The 26431-nt window shown below is 43.4% G+C and overlaps 1 protein-coding gene across 10 annotated transcripts in view; it reads right to left on the bottom strand.

Annotated features, from left to right (window-relative positions):
• LOC149324235 (CUGBP Elav-like family member 4) overlaps positions 1 to 26431 on the bottom strand; it is a 942387-nt gene that overhangs the window by 127737 nt on the left and 788219 nt on the right. For 6 of the 10 annotated variants that reach the window (XR_016277944.1, XM_089497934.1, XM_089497979.1 and 3 more), the window contains exons 4-5: positions 13308 to 13436; positions 11255 to 11334 (exon numbers count right to left, since the gene is read on the bottom strand). Coding sequence is in view for 9 of the 10 variants with exons in the window: in XM_089497934.1 (XP_089354060.1) it covers positions 11255 to 11334; positions 13308 to 13436 (209 nt within the window). In the remaining variant the exon portion in view is untranslated. The remainder of the gene's footprint in view (positions 1 to 11254; positions 11335 to 13307; positions 13437 to 26431) is intronic. The other 4 variants (XM_089497949.1, XM_089497987.1, XM_089497956.1 and 1 more) reach the window with 1 other exon arrangement.

Here is a 26431-nt window from a genome sequence, read left to right as displayed (position 1 = left end):
AACTTTCTCTGAATAAATATTGTCAAGGAGACCTTAGGATAAGGTTGCCATACACTCGCATCAAACTGAAGGTACATAACAACAACAAGACAAAAGTCAGTGTGGCGTAGTGGCTTGAGTGTTGGATATGACTTTGGAGACCAGAGTTCAATTCCCCACTCGGCCATGAAATCTGCTGAGTGACCTTGAGGAAGTCACATGCCTCAGCCTCAAAGGATGGCAATGGCAAGCCTCCTCTGAACCAATCCTGCCGAGAAAACCCCATGACAGGTTTGCCTTTGTGTTGCCATAAGTCAGAAACAACTTGAAAGCACAACACAACAACAAATGTACAAATACCTTGGAATTCCACTGATTTTGTAGTTTGGATATATTCAGACAGGCCTCCTCTGAACAAATCTTGCCAAGTAAACTCCAATGGCCTTAGGGTTACCATAAATCATAAGCTACTTGAAGGCACACAACAACAACAACAACAACAACAACAACAACAACAACAACAAGAGGTGGTGTGACTCTATTCAACTAAGTTTCAAATCCCTGCTCAGACACTGGAATACACTGGACAACCTTGGGCAAGTCACACACTCAGCCTCAGAGGAAGGCAATGGCAAATCCCCTCTGAATAAAGCTTACCAAGAAACCCTTTCCAATCCAGCCTTCCTTCTTCTAGCTTCCTCTAGCAATAATAAGAATAACAGATGCTGGTGAAACGTCAGGAAGAAACTCTTCTAGAACATGGCCACATAGCCCAAAAAACCAACAAAAAACTATGGATGCTGGCCTTCGACTTCACAAATGTTTATTTCTTTCCTGCCGCCCCTTAAGGCTCCAGGTGGGGTACAGCATATTAAAATGCAACCAATTTGAAAAATGAAACACATAAAAACAATAGTTAAAGCACAATACAATAAAGCCATTGAAGTACACTCATATGGGTACATTGTTAAAAATATACAGATTAAAAAGTCATATTTTAAAATGGACTGGGTTGGCCTGTTGGAAGAGACGTCTCTTTAATGTTGTTTTAAATGATGTCAGTGTTTCTAGATGTCGTATCTCTTCTGGCAGGTTATTCCACAGTTTGGGGGCAACTGAAGACAAGGTTCTCTGGTGTCTTTTTATCTCATTCCCCACTGGTCTGAAAGTATTCTAAGCAACCTATGTTGCCATTGCTCATGGCAACTTATGGGCCTAATTTTTGGCCCATCTTAGGGTTGCCTTAAGTCAGAAGGCACAGATCCTCACCACCAACAACAGGACTAGCCTATTGCCTTCTCATCCTCTCCCTCTTTCATCCAGGCAGCCCTAAGCTTGTTTTCTCTCTCTTGCAGAGCCACTTAGCTCCTTTTGACTTTGACAAGGCTGTCAGGAGTCGTGCCATTGCTTATCCTCCACTTATCCCATTTGGAGGTAATGGATTCCACTGTGGCAGAAGACTTTGAAGGGGAACGGAAAGGAAAGTAGGAGAGAGGCGCAAAAAAAGCGAGCGAGCAAGGGGAGAGAAAAGATGCCTGTGATGTCCCCCTGGGCCTCTTAGCTGTCCTGCCAGATGCCTGCGCTGTTACCGAGATGTGACTAGAGAGGAAAAGTAGCTCAGATGAGGTCTTTATGCCCCAAAAGGCCGCCTTCGAAGCTGGGATGATTCATACCCCCTGTCAAGTGGCCAGGCTGCCTAACTTTCTATTCTGGGGCTCCGGAACATGTGATTTATTAGTTCATTTATGGAACAATGGCAGTGGGGAGGGAGGGAGGAGAGAGAAAGTTGTTCTGTGGATTAGCAAAAATACACACATCTGGATTCACACATGCGCACATGTGCACTGCACATGATAGCCCAGCATTAGCAGAGACATGATGGTGATCTAAGTTGCTAAGAGTGCTTTCTGGCCAGTGGGGAATGAGCTATAGAAGAGGCTAAAAGAAGGAAGGGCCTTGGATTGGAAAGGCTCACTCAGACAGGTTGTTGTTGTGTGCCTTCAGGTCATTTCTGACTCATGGAATACTTAAAACGAATCTATCACAAGGTTTTGTTGGCAAGATTTGCTCATGGGGATTGCACTGGTCTTCCTTAGAGTCTGAGAGACTAACTTGCCCAGGGTTACTCAGTGTGTTTCCATGGCTGAATGAATCTTAATCCAACACTCAAACCATGACACCACACTGGCTCATAGAATATTGAAGGCTAAAGCTCAGGCAACTAATCAGATGAAAGAGAGGGAGGAAGGAGGGATGGAGGGAAGGATTAATTTTACCTAACACATGCTTAGCATAGAATTGGCTTGCAGTAGACATATTGATGTCTGCCAAACAAAGTTCAGTAAGAACAAGGATCTGTTATTGGCTATCCATTAGGATACACTACACCAGCTTGGTGTAGTGTTTGAGTGTTGGTCTATGATTCTGGAGGTAGTGTTTGAGTGTTGGTCTGTGACTCTGGAGTTAAGCATTCGATTCTCTGCTTGAGCTTAAAAACCCACTGGATGACCTTTGACAAGTCGCATGCTTTTGGCCTCAGAGGATGGCAATGGCAACCCCCTCTGAAGAAAACCCTATAACATATTCACCTTAAGGTCACTGTAAGTCAAAAACAACTTGGAGGCACATAACACCAACAATTGTGCATTCTTGGATGGTGCTTAGCTAATCACCAAGTGCTTCAATGTATCATTTGGTTAATAAAATACAGGTAATAAAGTTTCAAAGAAAGCCAGAGTAGTATAGTGGTCTGAGCCTAGGACTACAGCTACAGTTTGAATTCCCTCACAGCCATGGAAACCCATTGGGTGACCTTGTGCAAGTCCCACTATTGGCCTTAGAAGATGGCAATGGCAAACCACCTCTGAAGAAACTTGCCAAGAAAAACCTATGATAGGTTCGCTTTAGGGTCACCATAAGTAAAAAAATGACTTGGAGGCACACAACAACAACAGCAGCAGCAACAACAACAAGATAGATAAATGGCACTATTGAGAAGCAGTATCTCTCCAGTATGCAGTGACAGTATACAGCTTGGTGGGATAACAATGGGATGAAGTGCAGACCTTTATGGAATGCCTACAGTCTATCTGAAAGGTGGCATCTCCACGTGCACCTCCCTGAGTTTTAACATCTTTGGAGGAGAGCATCACAGACACATATGAAGATGATGAAGGACAGGGCACTGTCAGTAGCTTCTCTCAGCTTATGAAACTTTCTTCCAAGGCAGGCTTCTTTGGTCCCCTCTTTATTGTCTTTTTTTCTGGCAAACAGAACTTCAGCTTTTGACTGATTGGGATAGTGCAATGGGTGTGTTGATTTTTAATACATATTAGGTTCTAATGTGTTTTTAAATTATCTAAATGAATGCCTTCGTAACTGTGATCATGAATTCTAGCCAAAGTTTTTAAGTGGATTGTTTCGGTTTTGAGATAAGATTGTTGTTAACTGCCGTCAAGGTTTTTTTGACCCATGGCGACACTATGAATGAAGTACCTCCAAGTCACTCTATCCTGAGGCCCTTGTAGATTCATGGCAGTGACTTCTCTCACTGACTCTATCCTCTTTTCCTATTGCCTTTAATTTTACCAAGTATTATTATTTATTACAGTGGGTCCTTTTTTCTCATGATATGCCTCAAATATGACAACCTTGGTTTAGTCCTATTTGATTTGAAGAAGAGTTTGGGCCTGATTTGCTCAAAAACGTTGCATTACAAATTCCCAATCAATCAGTCAGTCAGTCAATCAGTCAATCAATACAGTCTCCCTAGAAACCTCTCACCATTAATGAGAATAGAATACTGGAGTAGACTGGCCAGCTTTTACCAACCTTCCACAAGGGTTGGACAAGAGATACCATCACTCCCAGGGAAGATGGCAACTGGGACCAGATTAGGAAAAGATGATATATAGGCCAAGTGTTTGTCCAGTGGGCTTCATTAGGTCACACATATGGTCTGTGCCAAGTTCCCCCAGGGAATGATGACAGTTGCAACAGTTATAGAAATTCAAGATGTCTGGTTAGAAAATAACTCCATGTTCATTTTTTAATTTTTTAAAAAAGATAGGACTCTACCACAAAGCTTGGCAAAGTTGCTTTTTTTTAGGAGGTGTTTTAACTTGTAGTATCTCCTTAGGCCTTGTGACTAGTTCTAAGAATTATAGTCCAAAAAGTAATTTGTCTAAGCTCCTGTGGCAGAAATATTTGCGCTGTAGGTAGAAATGCACCCTTGCAAAACAAAGCAAGCTTTTAGCACAAAAACCCAGAGATAAAGAGGAAAGATGCCTTATTATTGGTCAAGTAAAATAAAGCAAATTCTAATAAAAATAATAAAAATGTCCAAAGATCTTTGTTGGGTCAATCAGATTTTTTCAGTTACACGTTACTTTAATTTTTTTCACAACCAGCATTTGATTGTCTGAGGTGGGAATGGGTAAGTCACTTAGCTGTCAAAGCTAATAGCCACTGATGTCCCAGATCTCCGTGTAATGGTCTAATCCTTCTTGTTTGTTTTAAAGCCCTAAGTGAATGGCTATCAGAACAAATTTTGGCAATTAATTAGATGTTAATTGTTTGATGTTGTAAGAGGGAAAAATACTTATATATCCTGACTTTGTTGCCAATCGGATAGTAATAAGGATAAAGAAGAGGAGAGTAATCATCATCATCATCAACAACAATTACATGCCTTATATATGTGTTATTAGAGTGTTCAAACCACACCACAGTCATTATCTTGCAATCTGCACAATAACAATACAAGACAAGATGATATAATTATCTTTGTATTCCAGCAAAGGGTCAGGGGATGCTGTTGTCAAAAATAACTTTTCTAAAGAGGGTGCAAACTTAAAGGGAAAGAGGAAGAAAGGCAAGGAAAGAGAGGAAGTGAGACACACACACAGAGCCATTGGCTTAAGACTGTATTCATGACACAGATGAGGTCTATGCCTGAATTAGAATCCGATGTTTTAGTTACTGTCTTACTGCCAACAAATCATATAGTTCAGCTTTGTAGAAAGAAAGAAAAGAAGAAAGGAAGGAAGGAAAGAAAGAAGGAAGAGTTTAAGAGATTGCTATTTTGATATTGAAAATCTGCAGTAGTAAAGGCAATTAGTACCCTACTTTCCTTTTTAATGCATATTCAGGCATATGAAATAAATAAAAGCATGCTATCAGTGGTAGTTGGTGACGCCTATGTAAGAAGATCTTTGAGACTAACTGCAATAAATTTGCTGGTAGCAAGAGTTTTCATAGGCTTGAGTCCACTCAGATGTGTAGAGTGGAGTATCCAGGAACAGTCCTGTATAAGAAGACTGTCTGTGTGAATAACGATAAAAATGCAAAACTTATGGGTATGGAGATGAGGAGAGAGATTCAGATTTAATGATAGTCACTGAGGGACAAAGGCAGGAGCAAGGATGTTGCCTAAAGCCAAGGTCACTAGATGACCATATGAATGGTTTGGGGAGTTATTGGAATGTAGTGTGGTGCTGGTTGGGAACCAGGAAAGAAATGTTAACTATATTAACAATGTAGTGTATAGTGTGTGCCAGGCAACTGTCATCTCTGTTCAGCCCACTATCAAGGGACCGCAGTTTGTGGATATATTCCACTTCTTCTGATTCTAAAGATTAGCATACATAGCTTTTAAATTGCAATTTCATTGGAAGCGGCTTTGGCGATGCTGACTGCATGACACCGCGTCCCAGACATAAATGCCCTACCCCCTAGGTGTCTCTTTTCATTCACAGGGAAAATCCCATGAATGAAATGGCAATCTCACAATGTTAAAGGTGCAGAAAGTCATTCGCAAATCAGTTATGTGATTGCCAGTCATCTGGTGTCAGTGTCCTCTCCTCCCCTTCCCCATCACTAGTCCTTTCAACCCCCCCCCCCCCAAGTTTCCCCTTAATTTTGGAGCTCTCAGTTTAAGCTTTAAAAAACCTTTTAGGCTTCAACCATGAATGGGAAGAGGTGAGGTGGCATCTGCATATTTTCCCATTTTAATTTTATTGTGTGATTGTAGTGAGAAAGGGGCTGGTGTAATAATCTCCCCTCTTTCCAATTTTCCTTTATAGTTTTTATTTATTTATTTAAGGACTGCTGTTCTGAGGTCTGATATGGAGTGCCCAAGGAGATGTCTCCTGTATCAATGACATGGTGAATATGTTCCAGGTTTTAGAAAAAGTTAAAGGTGCTGAATCTATCTGGGAATATAGAGCTCAGCAGAGCTGCTGTCCAAGGGGATAGTTGCTTTCAAGTTTGGTTTAAACCCTGGATTCACCACCCCACTGACATGAGTGCCACCAGCAGTTCCTGCAATGGGAGTTATTTAGAACTGATCCCGAGTTCCATAGCTTTGATTTCCCTGAGATACAGGATTAGGACTTCATTGTATATGAGAGTTGCTGGGATTTTTGGAAACGGCTGGTATGTACAGAGGTGGAGGAAGACAAAACAAGAGCCTGAAAGACAGACAGAAAGAGAAGGAAAGTTTCTTCTATGAAAGCAACAATCCAATTTGAAACCAGTCCCTTCTGTGAGGAACAGTGACAGAGGCTGCTCTGTTCCTGTTAATTTTCGCGGCGCAGCTGTCAGCAGGTCTGTAAATAGTACTCCGCAAAGCCAACACTTTCCCATCCACACATCAACTGTTCAATTAACAGAAGAAGGATATATAAAGTGTGCCACAGCCTTTGATGCTTCCCAGCAATTTATGAAAGTGTACACAAATCTAATTACAAGCCCCACTGCTTTCCATTTACATGGCTCCTCTTGAGTTTGGAGCTGTTTAGATCAAAATAATTGTTAAAAAATATATCAAGGCTGATCTACAGCCCTGGCCCCCCTGTGATTGCTAACCTCCATTGCCATCCCCCTTTCATCAGACAAGTTTTTGCACACTGAGCGGTTGGGCTCCACAATGCATATACAATGGCACTTCCTAATTGTGTGTGTGCACTACACAAGGATACAACTTCATCAAAGCTACACTCTGGTTGGAATCCTATTAGTCCCTTATGCTTGCATCAGTCTCCATCCATGAGCAGTTGGCCACTTTAGTTCAATGTGGAATTGACGCCTTCAGTTCAAGGTTGTGGAAGAAGAGCTATTATGCATGGACAGGAATGTGCATTAATGTGCCTCCATACTGCACACTGTGCATGCAGATCTACATGCCCATTTATTTCAGCAGTGTCACAATAGACAAATGAGGTGATGTTGCTGAACTCCCATGTACCATAACTCAGTGACTGGCATCCTGTTAATGCCACACATAGGAGTAAGTGAACCTTCCACCTGCATATGTCTTTCTTGGTCACTGCAGAGTTTGGTATTCCCATCCTACCTCCACAATTAAGTCTCTCCAGACCTATTATAGAGTCACTGCAGCCCCCCTGCACAGACTTCCTTGCCTGGTGGGGGGAGGCAAAGAGAACGGAATATGTCTCTGTAGCCACACATGAAATAATTACATCTTTTGCTCTGACCTCCCAGAATATCCCAACAGAAGCACAGTGACTATTTCAACTGATTCAGATTTAGGCAAATAATATGTTCATTATGCCCCAGCAGGGATCAGATCTGCCATGTATGTGGAGAGGTAGTTGTGGGGCGATGAACAATACTCTTTGTGCAACAATCTTAGAAATACACACTCAGGAGTAACAAGTGTCTATGTCTGCGTATGTTAACAACAGGATTCCAGTGTTATTTGTTCTGACCACAAGATCTCTCTCAACCTGGGGACAGTGACCTTCCACATGCCATACTTGTACAATGCCATTCAGCTATGGGCTCCCTTATGTTTTGATTCAACACTGGAATTCTTATATCAGTGGTCTAAAGATGGCTACTGAATACACGAAATGGAAAAGGGTGGGGGCAGGAGAGGAGAATCAACACTTCTGTCAAAGAAAGTTGCCTTTTGGAAACTATTAGGCAACATATGTTGTGAGAATGGGAAGCCACAGTGGAGCAATAATCCTGACAGCTGTGAAGGAGCAGGAGTTTGCCACAGGAGCAACTGGCTTGAGATCTGACAAGAATGATGATGGAGGCCCCAGCTGGCAGAACATGAGGACGAAGAAAGTGGTGATGGAATTGGCTGAACTATGAGAAGAACTTAGGAGCTGGGAGAACAGCTGGACAAGGTGGAATGGAGAGAAGGAGGCACCACCTCCTCTTCTAGAATGAACTTCTATGGAATAGGACTGATGGAAAGGCCTAAAGCAGTCCGCCTGAACCTGGCACTTTCCAGATGGCTTAGACTACAGTTCTCATCATCTCTAGCCAGCATGATCAGTAGGATGGTGGCAGATGTAAGCCCATCCGTTCCCTGCTTTATATCCTAGAATCCTACAATCCCAGGGTTGGAAGAGACCCTAAGAGCCATCCAGTGCAACCCAAGAATATACAGTCCAAGAATACACAATCAAAGCACTCCTGGCAGATGGCCATTCAGCCTCTGTTTAATAACCTCCCTGAACTGGTCCTCTTGGTGTATGGTTTCCAGACCTTTTAACATTTTGGTTGACCTCTTCTAGACATACTCCAGCTTTTCCACATTCTTCTTGAATTATGATGCCCAGAACTGGACACAGAAGTCCAAGTGAATTCTGACTAGTTCTGAACTGTGACTAATGTCAGCTTACAAAATAGACAGAATTACAGTAAGAACACATATGAGCTGAAATCCTGAATGCTTGCAGACCTATGTTAGGCTCCCTTGATTTATGGAACAGCCTCTGAAGCCCCCAGTTGACCGTTCCCTACTTTGTGGCCAGATGTGAAATGAGCACAGCAACAGAGAGACCTTTTGAGTAGATCTCAGCACTGATGTCATCATTTTGCATCCCATTATGGGAGATGTTTTTGTGGATCCTGCCTTATGAATGAATGAATGAATGAATGAAAATTTATTTATATACCGCTATTCCTACATAGATTATAGCAGTTTACAACATAAAATGATACAATTATAACAACATATATCCCCAACAGTGTAAACAAATTACCCATAACCAGTTCAAAGCTATACAAAATACTCTACAAAACATTATATTACAACCATTAAAACCATACCATTAAAGCCATACAACAAAGTAGCTGGATCGAACAATATGCGAGAAGGGAGAAAAGAATAGTATTAAGGCACATGGGGGAAAGCTTGACGGAAAAGAAAGGTCTTCAAATTTCTCCTGAACAAATCTAGGGAGGTGTCCTGAAGGACAGCATGGATGTGAGGGTTTTTTTTCCAGAGGCTGTAAATTAAGGGCTTTTTTTTGGTGGCTTACAATGGAGGGATAATAGACAGTTCCCTGCCCTCAGGCTTACAATCTAAGGGAATATTCACAATGCATGTAAAAAGGACCTACGCTGCATTAACCCTGCAAAAATAATGCAGCCCTGCACACACATAAGGGATACTTGTATCCCTAACAAGATGCCAGACACAGTTAAAAAAATACCAAAAGTTGAGATCAAAACAGTACAAACTTAATCCCCATGCCTCTAATATGAGGGATATAATATATACTATTTTTGTGTCCCTTTCATTCACTTCTAACCTATGGCAACCCTAAGGAGAACCTATCATGGGTTTTTCTTGGGAGAATTTGTTCAGAGGAGGTTTGCCCTTTCCTTCCTTTAGGGCTGAAAGAGTGTGACTTGCCCTACATCATCCAGTAGGTTTTCATGCCTGAGCAGGGATTCAAACCCTACTCTCTCAATACCTTAGTCCAACACTCAGACCACTACACCACACTGGTTATATGCAGGTTGAGTTTCCTTTACCTGGAATTCTGAAATCCGAAACATTCCAAAATCCATTTGTTCCCATGAGTGGCTAAGACAGTGATCCCTTTGCTTACTGATGGTACATAAACTTTGTTTCATGCACAAAATTATTTAAAGTGTTATGTATAAAATTACCTTCAGGCTGTGTGTAGAAGGTGTATACAAAACATAAAGGAATTTCATGTTTAGACTTGGGTCCCATCCCCAAGATATCACATGTATATGCAAATATTCCAAAATCCAAAATTCCCTAACATCCAAAACACTTCTGGTCCTAAGCATTTTGGATAAGGGAGACTCAACCTGTATTATATATATGAGATAATATAATCTTGCCAAGCTTGTGTAAAGCAGGGTTGGGCAGCTGTGAAAAGATTGGGGGGCATGTTTCTATCTCTGAAAATCTCAACCCCCTTCTTAATACCCCCAAATGCCTTTCCTCCCCTCTGTTTCTTCTCCGAAATGGTGATCAGAAGTGATGCCACATAACTCCCTGTCATATTATGGAAGGGAAATAGAGAAATTGAGGTATTTGGGGGTATTTGCTAATTTTTTTAATGGGGTAGTGGTGGTGATTCTGGGGTCTTTGAAGAACTGGCAGTATGGGTTCAGGAACTGCAAAAAAGGTGTAGGTAGGAGCCACATGTGACTTCAGGTCACATTTTCCCTACCTCTGGTGTAAGGATTACAACTATCTGAGGCCTAACTTCATGTGAGAGGGAGTTCCACAGCCTGAGATCAAGCACCAAGAAGGACTATAAAATTGCTAAGTATAATTTTTGGAAATGGTATTCTAGGACCTAAACACCCAAAAGGCACCGAAGCACAGTGTTTCCCCCCGTAATTCTAGGAGACATTAGAAGACCAGGCTTGGTGAGCCAAGCATCCAACTTTATTTAAGGAAAGAAATGCATTTCTGCATCCTGCCCTGAATAGAATGGAACATGCATTCTAATATAGTTTGCCAAAGCTGCCAGGTCACTACTGCAAAGTGCATGTGCTGAGAAAATGCCATCAAGCTAACAAATAAGATAGTAGTTTTGACTTCTAGTTGTCTGTTGATAATGTACAGCCTCCTGTTAGGTGAACAACCATTCACCAGTCCTTGCTGCATAACCCATTTGCCCATCTCATGCCATTTTGGGGAACAAAATACAATGTAACGTGAAGTCTAAGGCTTTCATGGATGGCATCCATAGTTTTTTGTGGTTTTTTCGGGCTATGCGGCCATGTTCTAGAAGAGAACAAAAAACTACACAATGCAACCTTCACAGTGTTAGGCAATATAAAAGCATTTTGCTAGGTTAGCCCATGCAAAGCCATGTTTGTTCCCCCTTCAGCACCAGATCCTATCTGATCTTGAAAGCTAAGCAGGGTCCAGCTTGGTTAGTACTTGCATGAGGGACGAACAAGGAATACAATGTGCTATTTGCTATATTTCAGAAGAAGGCAATGGCAGGCTGTTACTCACCGGCATTGTCTGGCTTCCATGCAAGGCATTAATGGCTGCCTGGGCTTCCGCATGTGAGGAATATTTCACAAACGCACACCCTGCAGAGAGAAAGAGATGGAAAAGGACAATAAGAACAACAGAAAACACAAAACACCAACAGAAAGGCAAGGTGGAGGATTGGATTCAAACTAATGGATACAAGTTACAAGAAAGACATCTTTAAATAAACCAATGGACTGGGCATCTGTCAAGGGTGCTTTGACTGTGGATTTTTGCACAATGTTGGGCCAGGACAGTGGTGGAGAAAATGTGACCCATGGGCTGCATGCAACCTCCAAAACTGTTTTGAGAGGCCGCCAGGGTCCAAAATATTTTTTAGTCCCCCCCCCCCCCCCCGCCATTAGAAATGCTGGGACCTTTTAGACCTAGGAAAGGTCTACTGTTTATAGGAAGTGATCAGGAGGTAACTTCCAGGTGATTTCTTGTTGCAACAAAGGCCTGTCCTGGGCCAAGAATGGCCAGAGGGGAATACCTAGAGGATATTTGGGAGTATTTGGGGTCTAAAATAATTTTTTCATAGGTGATGCAATGGGAGGTGGCCTGGGGTGCATGACAGTTGCCCACTCCTGAAGTAGAAGGACCATGGAGTCTCTTTCAACTCTATGGCTATATGAAGATGCAATTATATGCAGAGTTTCTACTTGTTTGTTTTTTAACTTTCATAGTTTACATGCTGATACTATTTTGGTTGGAAGGTTCTTCTTCTTCTTCTTCTTCTTCTTCTTCTTCTTCTTCTTCTTCTTCTTCTTCTTCTTCTTCAATGCTTGACAGCTATTTAAGAACATGCTTGCTCCATCTCTCAACACCTGCTGAAAACACACGAGCAGCTGCATCACTTACACCTCACCAGCAGCAGACCAAAATGTAGCCCTTCTAAGTGGCCAGAAGGGACCGGATGGGCAGATTGCACCAGCTGGAGTTTGGGAAGTGTGGTACTGTTGTCATCTGACAAGTGAATTAATGGAAGTACATGGATGATGCCTATAGGCTGCTGGGCAAATGCAGCATTGCAACTATAAGGCTTTGAGCAAGGAAAGAATTATTTTGAATACTACAATGGACCCTTCCTATCCATGGGGGTTTGGTTACAGGATCCCCCATGGATGGGAAAAATTACAGATGATCACACACTATGTCATTCAATGAGTAGCAACATGTGCATGTCAATGCATCTGGGTGAATGCATCACCATTGAATAATATGGGGTATGTTGAGCCACTGACACTCCAGTCCTCAGATGGCTAGCCTGCTGATGCAGCAGCCCACTGTAGTACTTTGATTTTATGGCACATGGTGGTAGAATTTGGAGGTACAGCCATGTTAGTCAGGAATATCAGCATGCAAAGGAACCTTGTAGCACCTTTGAGTCTGTGTGAAAGAAGTTGTAGCACAAGCTTTTGTAGACTTGCTTATGCTACAATTTTTATTGCACATTACAAGACCACACATTACAGAATAATCGACTCCATCAAGGAAGCCACATCACTGAGTTTGAAAGATATGAGCAGAGCTGTTGATGAGTGGTCTCTCATCTATTGTTGTTGTTGTGTGCCTTCAAGTTGTTTCTGACTTATGGTGACCCTAAGGTGAATTTATCATGGGGGTTTCTTGACAAGATTTGTTCAGCGGAGGTTTGCCATTGCCTTCCTGTAAGGCTGACACCATGTGACTCACTCAAGATTACCCAGTGGATTTCCATGGCTTAACTGGGTATCAAACTTTGATCTCCAGAGTCATAGTCCAGTACTCAAACCACTCTGCCACACTGGCTCTCCTCTCATTCATAGCATCACCATAAATTTAAGCCTGCTTGAGTGATGTAGTGCAGGGATGTGAACTACAGCTTTTTGCTGTGGAATTCTAAGTACCTCACCAAACTACAGAGCTAAAGATGGAATCATGCAAGCTGAACTTGTATCAAATTGTTATAAATGTGCACTGTAGTTATACACACTGCAACTCATTTCAAGGGATGCAGTTTCAGCTGGAGAATCAACCAGGCCAAACTCACCTTTGCTGTTTCCGTCTGGTCCCCGAAGGATCGTGCACTCCTCAATGTTCCCAAATGCTTCAAATAGCCGGCGCACATCATCTTCTGACTGCTGTTTGTTGAGCATGCCCACAAAGAGTTTTCTGTCTTCTGGAACAAAATTAAGAGATGCTTACCATATTTCAAGAGGAGTGGGAAAATAGACCAGTACTATGTACAAATACATAACTCAAGGTTGGGTGTGTGAGATCATGCTCTGAGATCAAGAATCACAAAAGAGCGGCTGAACAAAAGTTTGATATCATAGCACAGCCCATTTGTTAGGCTGGTTGAATTTGATGCTGCAACATTATCTGCCCTCTTCTAACAGCTCTGCTAAATTTTAATCAAGGTGTGGCAAACATTTTACTCATCATTTTGCTTGTATGGAAAATTGTTTTGTGAGTCCAGGCAGCTCTAGACCAAATTTTGTGTGAGGCTAAGCCATTTTAGACCTCAAAATATACAGTGTAGCACTTTCACAATCATAGGCTTCCTCAAACAGAAGATTACTAACATTGTCTGTTTAAATCCCCCAGATCTGTCCTCAGTGGCTTAAAATTCCTTGGATTCTCTGGGAAAAGGGAGCAGCAAATGGGCCAATGTCTGTAGCACAGCTATGCCCCCAAGAATATTGTGTCCAGCAATGTTATATCAGTTGTTCATTGTTTGCATTAAATGCCTTGACCACGGACAACCTGATAAGTTTCATGACTGAGACACTTCTATGACCAAGTGCCATCAATTTCATTTTGTGTCTGACTAGAAGTAAAAGACAGGCAAAATGTACACTTGGCCCTGGCCCAAACCAATCGCTAAATCAAGGATAGGCAAATGCAGAAAGTGTGGGAGCTAGTTTTCACATTTCTGCTCTCCAGTGGGCTATCCCCATCTATTGGCCATCTGAGTATCTGAAAACAAAACTTGAAGTTAATTCTGGTTTCTGTTTTTCACCATTTTCAGCCTATTTTCTTTTTCAGGTGAGTGGGTCTTGGAGGGTGTTTTGCATGTATCCTTTAAAATTTGATTTTGACCATTTGGGGAGTAATTTCCAACCCCAGATTGGTTGTATTTGGGATCCACAAAAAGCTTCTGTGGGGTACTTGTGGGCCACAGGCCACAACTTATCTACTTGTCCTGCACAGGACAAATTCAAAAGAGTAGACCCCTCTTTTGGAAAGACCTTGCCTGCCTTTGCTCTATATAGTCTGAACTATCTCCACATTTTGCAATCTTGCTGTGGATCATTTTAAAATATAAAAAAGAAAAAAAGAACTATCCATCCGCCATGCGTGTAAGAGTACTCTTTCTACCCGATGCATAAATGCTTAATTTATAGTTCATTAAATACTATGTAAATGTTCATGAGCAGCAATTCCCCCCCTCCCCCAGAGACGTTTACAGAACAGATGTAACCAATTTGAATAAATACTTGTCAATAAATAAACAAATTCTCCAGGCTTTCTTCTTCCAAAAGTAAAAGTGGAAAATGAAGAAATTTGCAAGAGTTAACCCTCTGTGAACTGCTACTTGATTCTAAACCTGAGCCGTATGAGAGAAACTACATTTAGGGTTCAGCCATGGGCTGTAATGGTAGCATCTGCACATGTATGTTCCCTTCAATTGTACAATGTTATCATTCAATAAAAAGGAAGTATAGCACAATTCATGTGTAACTTTGCATTGGGAGATGAATGCTACAAAATGTTGGCTTCTTTGTGCAGAAACAGTATGTGCGTATTGGGGGAGTACATAGAAAGCAAGTATGTATAGACTGGAGTCAGTGGTGTCACTAGAGTTGGTGTCACCCAGTGCAGTAACTCATGGTCCTTCTCCTGTACCAGAGCATACAGAATCCTTAGTAATTTTTCTCACATAGTGTCTATAAATGCCACTCTCCAAATGAAGTCCCACCTCCCATAAAGTCCCACCTCCCACTCCACTAAATGCATCTGAGGAAGTAGGCCTAAGTCTATGAAAGCTCATGCTGCCAACTTCTTTATTATTATTATTATTATTATTATTATTATTATTATTAAAATGTATTTATGTTTCCCCGCCTGTCCCTGTGGATCGAAGCAGGGTTACAGACTAAATAAAAGCACAAGTGTTTACATAAAATTCAATTAAAAGCAGCTAAAAACAATAAAATAGCCAACATTTAGAAGGGACTTAAAAACCCTTCTATTTCGAACTGCATTCCCCGAGTGAAGTCCTAGATGGCCTTCCTCCCTATGTTGACGGCAAGATGGATGGCTGACCGGGGTTTTTTAAGCTGTTTTTAATATGTATATTGTATGTATTGTTTTTATTATGTTGTTCACCGCCCTGATCAATGGAAGGGCGGTATATAAATAATTTTTTTTTAAAAAAAAATAAAACATCAGACAATAACAATACCATCAGCAAGCAGGCAGGGATCATACACAGACAGGGCATGTCATTCATATCAGGGGGGTATTCATATCAGGTGGGGTATGCTTGGCTAAAAAGCTCGGTTTTAACTGCTTTCCTAAATGTTTCTAACGAGGCCGCCAAGCGGATCTCCTCAGGAAGTCTGTTCCAGATTCTCGGAGCCGTTGTTGAAAATGCTCTTTGCGAAGTAGCAACATACTTAGAGGTTGCTATCTCCAATAGGTTCTTACCCAATGTTCTAAGAGTGTGGGGCGGATTATATAGCGAGATGCAGTCCCGTAAGTAACTCGGGCCCGAGCCATGTAGGGCTTTATTTCAGGTAGTCTCAAAGGTGCTATAAAATCTCTCTGCATAACATTTTTATAGACAGACATTTTGGTGTCACCCCCTCTGATAGTTTCACCCAGTGCAGTCTGCATTCCCTCCACCCCTCTCAGAATGCCATTGACCAGAGCTACAGCTTTTCCTTTTGCCTGGAGTCAGGCCCAACAAAATGGAGAATTTGCATCCTTCTTTCTTAGCCCCGAGATCTGGCAATACATCCATAGCTCAGATGATTAAAAAAACAAAACACAACTTGGCATCCTTTGCCATGGTGGGACACTTTGGTCCTGTTTGGTGCCAGATTTCCTGAATCACCTATTCTTGGATGAACCACCGTTGTTGGCACTCTAAATGTTGAAGGGCCTAATTTCAAGTGTTCCCCAGACCTTCTCTCTCCCTCCTGTATAGAAACCTACCTTTCAGCATGGCTTCATGAACTTGTCAGATTAGATATGCAGTAATATATATATATATATATATATATATATATATATATATATATATATATATATAAAACTCCTGGTGTTTATAGGAAGTCCTAGCACCTTCTCTGGTGCAAACAGGGGTTAAATTATTCCTTGTTCTATTTGTATTTAAATGTTCTGTTTTTATGAGAACTTGTGAGGCAGAGGTGTCAGACAGGCTGGGAGAACAAGACAGCATGCAATAAAGGTAAAAGGCGCAGGCAGGCCTGGAGGTGAGAATCACCAATTAACAAGGTAGGAGGCCATGGAGAGGAAGGTGTCTGGCTACTCTGCTGGACTGGTGACAATAAGGTCGTGCAGGAATCGTGGAGCAGAAGTGATTGGCAGCAGAATTGGGCTTGCTTGCATTGCATTATCATATAAATGGATGTAAAGATTTCCCACTATGTAGGGATTTGCACAGGAGTAAGAGCAGGGATTATGAGGAAGACAGAATCTTTCCAGAATAATAAAGTCCCCACTGGAGAAGGCAGGCAGGCAAGCAGGCAGGCAGGCAGGCTAGTTGGCTGGCTAGTTGTGACTAACATACTTTCCAGCATTTCGAAAAGGAGAATCAGGACACATGTGACCAAGCAACATCAGCTTGTGATCAGAGTGGCAAATGTTATTAATGAAGAACACACAAGCTGGGAGTTGCTGCAGCAGTTTGCTCTTAAATGAGTTAACTGGGAAAGGCAAGATTCTGCTCCCTTCTGTCCTCTCTCCCTACTGAATTTTGAGAGGCTGTCCCTACGAGCCAAATGTTCTGGCTTCACTCCAGCCTTGCATTGTCTAGTTTAGAGGACACAGGCCAAAACACCCATAGCAAGATCAGGGCTGTTCCTGCCTGTGCAGACACAGATCTGATTTGACTCTGGGGTAAAGAACCTTTACCCTGTGGTAAAATAACACTGATTTTGCATTCTGAGAAACTTTGTGGCAAAACCAGGCAGTTCAGACAACCCCCCTCCACACTTCTTACATTTCCAGTGGGTGAACCATTTCAGAAGCCCCCCAGTCACCCCATCTGATGCAGACATGTTTCTGTATCACAGGGAAACTGGGGGGGCTTCTTAGATGGATCACCTGCCAGAAATGTAAGGAGCAGCCCTGGGTCCTGGATCAGTGTGGGGATGGGTGTATGAACACCCACCTGCCCCTGTGGACTAACCCAGGTGAGCATTGGGGGCAGGATAGCATGGGCTCAGCCTGTGTGCTCCTGCCCCATCTGCTCAGGCCCTGAGTGCAAACTAAATTTAAACTTTGAGCTCAGCATGACACAGTGGAAGTAAGCTGAGAAAAAAGAGGAAAGTGGGAGGAAGAGTGAGAAACTGGGACATTTTGAAAGCAACTGAAAAACTAGGATGGCAAAGAATAAATATGTCATCTGGAGGGAATGAACTGAGGCCACACTCCTGTTGTCCTGCTGGCAGAGTAGAAATCTCCTAACTGGTGGACTTACACCAGTACTTGGGGGAGAGGGGTGCAGAGGAGGTGGTGCATTTTCCAACCTTGGTGTGCAAAAACAGCTGCCAGTTCATGCACATGGCACAGATGGTACCTCATAGACTAATAGGCCATGAAAATGTGTCTGGGAACTGTCTAGCTGCCCTTAAGAAAGAAGATGCAGCCATTGCCTCTGGACCAGGGTGGAAGCTGCTTGTTCTTTTCTGGGTGTACAAATCAAGTGTGCAAAATCATACCACTGGCTGGGAAGGGGAGATGGATCTGCCCTGTGAGTTTTTACATATGTGAGGAAAATGGAAGGTGTGAGGAAAAACTGAAGACCTTCTTGTATAGCAACTTTAAAAATATGTTGGTTGTAACCATGGAGTATAGCAGCATAAACTACTAACCGGATTCTGGCGGAGGAGTTCAGAACCAAGGAAGTCCAGACTTATTCATGGGCAGTGCTAATGCTTTTCTGTATGTAGTATTAAGCCCTTTTTCTTTTTATTAAATTTATATTTTTACTAAGCATTATTTGTTCATCCTTGTTGGCTAATTTTCTTTAGGCACCAAATGCTACACCCGCACCCAATCGACATTTGGCATTGCTCTCAGTTTCCGTCCCTATTTATGGTTAAGCCAGCACACACATTAGAAGAGGGAGCAAATAAAATACACTGTCCAAGTGAGATAGAGAGAAATCCTTTCTGACTCCAGATACAATGATTGGTTGGGTCCCAATTCCCAAAATCCATCCCAAGAAAATGTTATTTTCTGCTCCTCCACAGTACCCATCACCTTGTTTCTAACCGAGGTTGACTCAATCTTTCAGATCAGAAGAACTGCGCCATCCATTCTGCTGACCTCTTGCACTCTGCCCTGTGGCATGTTCCAAACATCCTGACTAACTCAACAGCAGGATCGATGCAGCCTGAGGTTAGTGGAGAAATGTATTTCCACCCTTTCCCCTTAAATCACAGCTTTCTTAACAGGCATCAAAGTTCCCAGCAGAGTGATGTGAAACTAGTTCAAAGCAAATGATTTACTGGAGGAATTTCCTGCTCTCCTCAGGTTATCCTTAATTTGAAATACTAGCATTGGTGATGAACTGAATGCAAGAACTTGAACGGAAATACAGTTTCTGCTCTAGTGATTTGCCCACAGTCAGACATTCCAGTCAAGCACATGGCACAGTTCCATGGAAGGACTAGTCCTCAAAACTATGTGGCAGGTGCTGGAGGTAATGTCTGTTGACAGATTCCCATCTTGAGAATGGCTCAGATCATGTCAATCTTGAACTGACATGGCATGGTTTGGAAGATTCTTCAAGACATTTCACGTTACAGTCAGGATTATGTGCTGAACCACTGACAAGACTGGTTGAGTACACACAAACATACACATGTACACACACACACACACACACACAGCTTTTTTGAAACAACCATGCACAAACTTAGGGTTACTTGAATGTATGTAAAAACAGGTGCAAAAATGGTCAAAAGACACAAGGAAACTGGATAGGTGGGATTAAGAAAGATATGTGCTGAGAATCACTCATTTTAATGATAAACATGAGCAAAATGTGTAGGCAAAACAAACCTACACAGAAACAGGAAGGAGGATGCCACATAGTATGGGATATGTTCAAAAGTAGACAATGACCAGCATCCTCCTGGTGATGTATGCAAATAAAAGTTGAGTCACACTGACTGGGTAGAGTTTTCTTTAATATGATGTGTAACAGCTGTTTCCAGCTTCTGGTTGTGTAAATGGAACTGAGCATGTGCAACCACTGTATATGTAGTAGTGCATTAAAGTACACAGAGTAATGTGTCAAAATCCTGTCCCTCTTTGTGCAGTGCAGTGCAACTGAACATTGTCTGGTGCAATTGCATGAGGGGTGGCAACCATGCACATTGGCTTTTGTTCCATCTACATCAAACTACATTGGTATTCAGTATGGTGGCTGCATAATGTAACTCTGCTGGGATATATTTACACTGCGGTGAAACAATGTAAGATCTTAGTCAGTTTCCAAATGTCTTTTCCAATGTTATGTCAGCCCTGTTCTCCAGTGATGTAGTCCAGGACTAAGTCCATTATACCATGCTGGTCCTGCTGTGTAACTGCTTGAGTGTTGATTTATACTATACAGTGGTGTCACAAGAGGGGGTGCAGGGATGCAGGCCACACAAGTCACAAGAATTGCCATAACATTCAGTGATATATGAGAATTACAATGTATGAGTAACATTAGTACAAAAAAAAAAAAAAAAGGTCAAAGGATTCTGCATGGTGTGGTGGTGTTGTGGCAGGAGGCCAATGGTGGGAGTGACACCATGCATTACTGCACTGGGTGATACCAACCCTAGTGACACCATTGTTGATTATGATTCTTTGAGCATGGTTTTCTAATCAGTTATGGAGCCATCTGACAATGTTTCCATTTATTCTACATTTAATCAATTCACCAATCAAAATATTATGTTGTTGTGCACTCTTAGATGATGCCACTGATACCATACAAGCATGAGGTACAATTGCGGCCATTGGGTATGAATCTAGAGTAATCCTTGATAATGGTTAAAACTGAGAAGAGCGCAATTTCTCCACCAGCTCAGAGCAAATCCTCCAAGATTCGTGACACTCTCTGTAGGGTCAGCGGCATGAAGGCTGGAGTGTCAGAGAAATAAGTTTCAGCACCTAAACTCATTTCAACGGCTGACCTCCAGAGGCTCTGGGAGAAAAACCTCCTCCAGATACCTAAAAAGGCTGTGACATTAATACACTGCCACCATTCCAGCTTGGGATCCCTTGGGAGCCTTGGAGCAGCATGCAAAGGAAAGAAAGATTAAAAGGGGGAATAAAAGACGAGGAAGAGAAAAAGGATGGGAGGGAGGACTTTAAACTCCCCTGCCACCCCAATCTCGCACTGACACTTGTGATGGCATTTCAGGTCAAATTAAACTTTGGTTTTTAAAGACTCTAATTGAAACACTTCCTTAAAGTTGTCTCCCTTGCTCTCTCTTCCTCGCCTCTATTTCTTCTTTTCCCTCTCCTATTCCAAACTGGAGACAACATAGCTTAGCCACTGCCTCCTTAATATTAAAGGCAGTGATTAAATGGGATTCGCCAAAAGACAAAAGGCTGCAAAACCTGCCAATTGTTAATCCCTCTTTCGCTGCGCTTAAAAATTCCATTTCCTTCATTTGAAGAAAGGAGGATGAGAATGCCGCGCCTCGGTCTGATTTAAATTCCAGCATCGCAGGCCTTGCTCCCTTCTCCCTCTCTTGACGTCTGAATGTATTCCTTTATTACCATTATTACCGCTTTCTGATTGCATTAAAATTCATCCACACGCTTCTCTCTACGTTTCCACTTTTTTCCTTTTCATTTTTTAACCAATTCTTTAGCTAATTCTTTTTTCCCCTAACCCCCCACAAAAGAGAGCAAGTTTCCCCCCTCCTCAATTGTGAATTATACAGAATTCTATTGAAGATGTACAAAAAGAAAACCTGACACCATTTTCTTCTTGCTTCTGAAAGTTTGTCCCATTCGCTTCTCCTTTATAAACAATTGGTAAGATGAAGAAGAAAGAATTAAAGAAAGAAAGAAAGAAAGAAAGAAAGAGGAAGAAAGAATCCATGGCCTTGAAGATTCTTTTCCTTTATAAAAGCATAAGTGTCTTATATTCATATGCAGGGTCGATCCTGTCTCACATAATGTCCAACAAAATGGTCCATCAAGTCCAGACAGAGCTTGTAAAATATTTGTTAACAATAATTTCTTGCCCTTATTTAATAAATAAAAATCCCTCCAAAATTTAACTGTTATTTTACTTGCGAAAGAATGTTATTTTAGACTGAGGCTGCTGCCACACTGCAGAATTAACGCAGTGTGACGCCGCCTTAACTCCCAGGGCTCAGTCCTTTAGAATCCTGGGATTTGTAGTTTAGTGGGGCACCAGAACTGCCTGACACAGAAGGCTAAATATCTCACAAAACTACAAATCCCAGAATTCCATAGCATTGACCCATTGCAGTTAAAACAGTGTCAAACTGCATTAATTCTGCAGTGTAGATGCATTTAACTTTTTTTTACTTTAAATCACAGTCCATTTCATTTACTGGCTCCTTTTCATAGAATCACAGAATCATAGATTGTTTGTTTTAGTAATTCTAAACCTTTTTTAAAAAATCAGCAGTTCAACAATTTAACATCAACAAATTAATTTTATTCCCCTTTAATGCCTTAGCACCTATGGTAACATTTCTGAGCTCTGAGCTCAGTGTTGACTAAGGGGCTGTACAGACCTTTCCTAAGGGATGCCCTGCAGCTGCCTCTCTCTGTGCCGGATTGGGGCTGCGGCAACCAAACGCTACATCCCTGATTTTGCCTTTCCGTGGCACAAGAAGAAGCTGCAAAAAGTGGGTCCTTTCTGCACCACGGAAAGAGCGCCATAGCTGCTGGTGTTCAGCTTTTTGGTCCTCCTTTGACACTGTGTCATCTAGACACAGCGCCAGAGGAGTGCTGAGACACTGCACACCATGTGGCGCAGTGTGCAGCATCACACCAGCCGGGGGCGGAGTCGGGTCATGTGTCGTATGGATGCCATGCCCTGACTCCGCCCCCAGGCTGGCCTTAATCATCGGTCTATACATCCCCTTAGTTGTCTTCCTGACATGGAAATCTTTCTGGAATAAATTCCTGTAACTGAAGATGATGGAGGATTGAATTTGGAGTTTCGAAATGCAGAATGAAACTGGGACCATTCTGCCTTCGCAAAAGAAGTGACTTACTGTCTTAGGTGGTCTGAAATGCACCACAGACATAATGAAGTTTGACACTGCTTTAACTATCATGGCTCAGTGCTATGAAATCCTGGGATTTGTAATTTTGTGAGATATTTAGCCTTCTCTGTCAGAGAGCTTTGGTGCCCATCAAACTACAAACCTCAGAATTCCATAGCATTGAGCCATGGCAGTAAAAGCAGTGTCAAAGTACATTATTTCTGGATTACACCTTTGTTGATTTCTTTGTGGCTGATGGTGAATGTACTCTGGGTTATAGTCTGAACTTTAAAGGATTATCCAACTTGGTAAACCCTATAGTCAGTGCCTTGGAAGGCTCCTTTATAGTTCAGGCTAAATCTTAGGGTGGATTCACTCTCCCAAGAACACTGAAACCATCCATTGCCAGCACTTGCCTTCATAGTTGGCCACATTTGTGGCTTTGACTTTTGAAGATTTGATTATACATGGATTCTATTGTCTCTTTGGGTCTTCCATTGTGACTCTGGTGGACCTAGAGATTCCTAGAGAAAACACTATCTCAGCATTTGCTTGTATGCCAGCATGATTCTATGTTCAACGTCTGGTGGATGTTGACTATTGAGTTGCACTGGAGGACCTAGAGATTCCTAGAGAGGTGTTCTTTCAGGTTAAAAAGTATTTCCACTTTCATATGGCTCCTGCACTCCTAATCCCAATGGATGTGGAGGGCCCACTGTATATATTTTACCTGCAACCTTTCATGATGGAACTTATGGTGGGCAAAGCAACCTCCTCAAGGGGTCTCCCACCCAGCCATTGACCTGGTTCAGAACTGCTGAGCCTCAGCAAGGGAATGGCTTCATGTGCCCTCTGGCCAGGTCTTTCCTGTTGCTCCTCTTGTTATGAAAACATCTGGTTGACATACAGTTGGCCCTCCATATTCATAGATTATGCTTTTACAGATTATGCTCTTTCAGTTGCTGGGAAAGGGGAGGGGGAGGATATGGACGTGGGGAATGCTTTGGCTGGGGAGGAGGAGGATGACATCTGCTTGAGCGGAGCTCCTATTGAGGTAGTGTGGGGCAGGGGGAGGTATGGCGGTGGGAGAAGGGACTTGCATTACAGAGGAAGGCGAGATCGATGCGTCATATCTATCTCCCCTTCCTGTCCCTCACCCAACCGAAGGGACTTGAGGGTCATTCCAACCGTTCCACAAACCCTGTCGCTGCTCCTGTACAATGCCAGGTCGATTAACAATAAGACCCACATAATTTACGATCTGCTAGAGGATAGCAAGTGCGACCTGGCTCGCATTACTGAGACCTGGCTTGGGCCAGAGGGAGACGCTGTGTGGGCACAGGCCCTCCCTGCCAGGTTCTCGGTGAAGGACCAGACCAGGTTAGGTGGGCGGGGGGGAGGTGTGGCCTTGGTACATAGGGACACCTTGTCTCTCACTAGGAACCACATCCGTCAAACTACCTTTATTGAGTGTATTTACCTGACCCTGAGGACTAGGGACAGTCTAGGGATTCTGCTGGTGTACCGGCCACCCCGTGCGCTAGTGGACTCCCTTAACAAGCTGACACAGCTGGTAGCGGAGCTGATGCTGGAAACACCCAGGCTGCTTGTCCTGGGTGACTTCAACATCCCCTTCGCGGCCAACTATGTTCCAACTGGTGCGGCTTGGGAATTCATGGATACCATGGCAGCCATGGGCCTGTCCCAGTTGATCTCGGGTCCAACACATTTTGCGGGTAATACACTGGATTTGGTCTTTTGTACGGATGCGGAAAATCCGTGGGCGGAAATAACCAATATTTCCCCCCTGTCATGGACGGATCATTTCCTCGTGGAGGCAAAAATCAAGGCCTCTACCCAGATCCCCCCCGGGGGTGGTGGACCTATTAGGATGGTCCACCCTCGAAGGCTGATGGAACTCAAAAGGTTCCAAGAAGCCTTAGAGGGGAACATGGTTGGAAATGACGACGATTCTGTTGATGCCCTGACTGGTATCTGGAATACCGGCCTTTCCAGGGCTATACACAGTATCGCTCCCAAGCGCCCTCTCAGGCCCGCCTCCAAACGTAAGCCCTGGTATACGGAAGACCTCCGGGCAAGGAAGCGGGTCCTGCGACGGCTAGAGCACCGCTGGCGGAAACACCTACGCTTAGCCGACAAGGCTCTCCTAGACCGCCTTTTGGAGGACTATGGAGAGCAGCTAAGAACTCGTTCTATGGTGCTCGTGTCGCGTCCGCGGAGTCGCATCCAGCAGAGTTGTTCAGGGTGGTCAGGGAGCTAACTCAGCTCCCTCCCACCTTGAACCAGATCCTTGAACCTTCTAAGGCCTGCTGTGACCAATTTAACAACTTCTTTGCGGATAAAACCTCTCAGATAAGCGAAGGTCTTAACGCTGGCATTAGGGCAGAACCAAGGGTAGAGGCATCCAGAGCCTCCGTGGACTCCATTAAACGGGATCAGTTTGAGTTGGTCAGTACCGATGATGTGGACAGATCCTTGGAAGCGTTCGGAAGACAACCTGCTCTCTCGATCCCTGTCCCTCATGGCTAGCAGCTCAGGGGGGACCGGTGGTAACCTCGTTGTTACACCGGATTATTAATACATCTTTGAGGGATGGGCAATTTCCATCCAGCTTGAAATTGGCCACTATAAAACCGCTGTTAAAAAAGCCCTCCCTCGACCCCCTGATACATAGCAATTATCGGCCAGTCTCGCTGCTGCCATTTCTAGGGAAGGTGATCGAGAGGGCGGTTGCAATCCAGCTTCAATCGGTCTTGGATGAAACGGATTATCTGGACCCATTTCAAACTGGCTTTTGGGCGGGCTACGGGGTTGAGACGGCCATGGTCGCCTTGGTCGATGATCTCCGTCTGGGCATCGACAGGGGAAGCGTGTCCCTGCTGGTGCTCTTGGAAATCTCAGCGGCTTTCGATACCATAGACCATGGTATCCTTCTGGAGCGCCTGGCAGAGGTGGGAATCGGGGGCACTGCGCTCCAGTGGTTCCGGTCCTACCTCTCTGGGAGGTTCCAGATGGTGCAGCTGGGAGACGTGTGCTCCGATAAGAGGGCCCTCACAACTGGGGTCCCTCAAGGAGCCATTCTGTCTCCCATGCTATTTAACATTTACATGAAACCGTTGGGAGAGATCATCCGGAGACATGGGGCGCGGGGTTATCAGTACGCTGATGACACCCAAATAGTTTTCTCTATGTCTCCGACTGATGCAGTGACTGAGGATGGCCTCTCTCCTCTCGTGGCCTGTCTGGAGTCGGTAATGGGCTGGATGAGGGAAAACCGACTCAGTCTGAATCCAGAGAAAACGGAGGTACTTGTGATAGGTTCCCCTGGCCCAGGAATGGCGGTGGTTCCACTTGTCCTGAATGGGATCACGCTTCCTGTGAAGGACTCCGTGCGCAGTCTGGGGGTGCTTCTTGATTCGTCCCTTCACCTTACAGCTCAGGTGAATGCGACGGTCAAGAGCACCTGTTATCAACTTCGGCTTATTCGCCAGCTGCGCCCATACCTGGCCCAGAGGGACCTTGAAACAGTGGTACACGCTCTGGTAACTTCTCGATTGGATTTCTGCAATGCGCTCTACATGGGGCAACCCTTGTACCATACCCGGAAGCTACAAATGGTCCAGAATATGGCAGCCAGACT

The sequence above is a fragment of the Sceloporus occidentalis genome, unplaced genomic scaffold, assembly GCF_023333645.1.
Source record: "Sceloporus occidentalis isolate IW3139 unplaced genomic scaffold, rSceOcc1.0.p SCAF_1, whole genome shotgun sequence".
Classification (NCBI taxonomy): Eukaryota; Metazoa; Chordata; class Lepidosauria; order Squamata; family Phrynosomatidae; genus Sceloporus; species Sceloporus occidentalis.
This window is presented reverse-complemented; position numbering and strand designations above follow the sequence as displayed.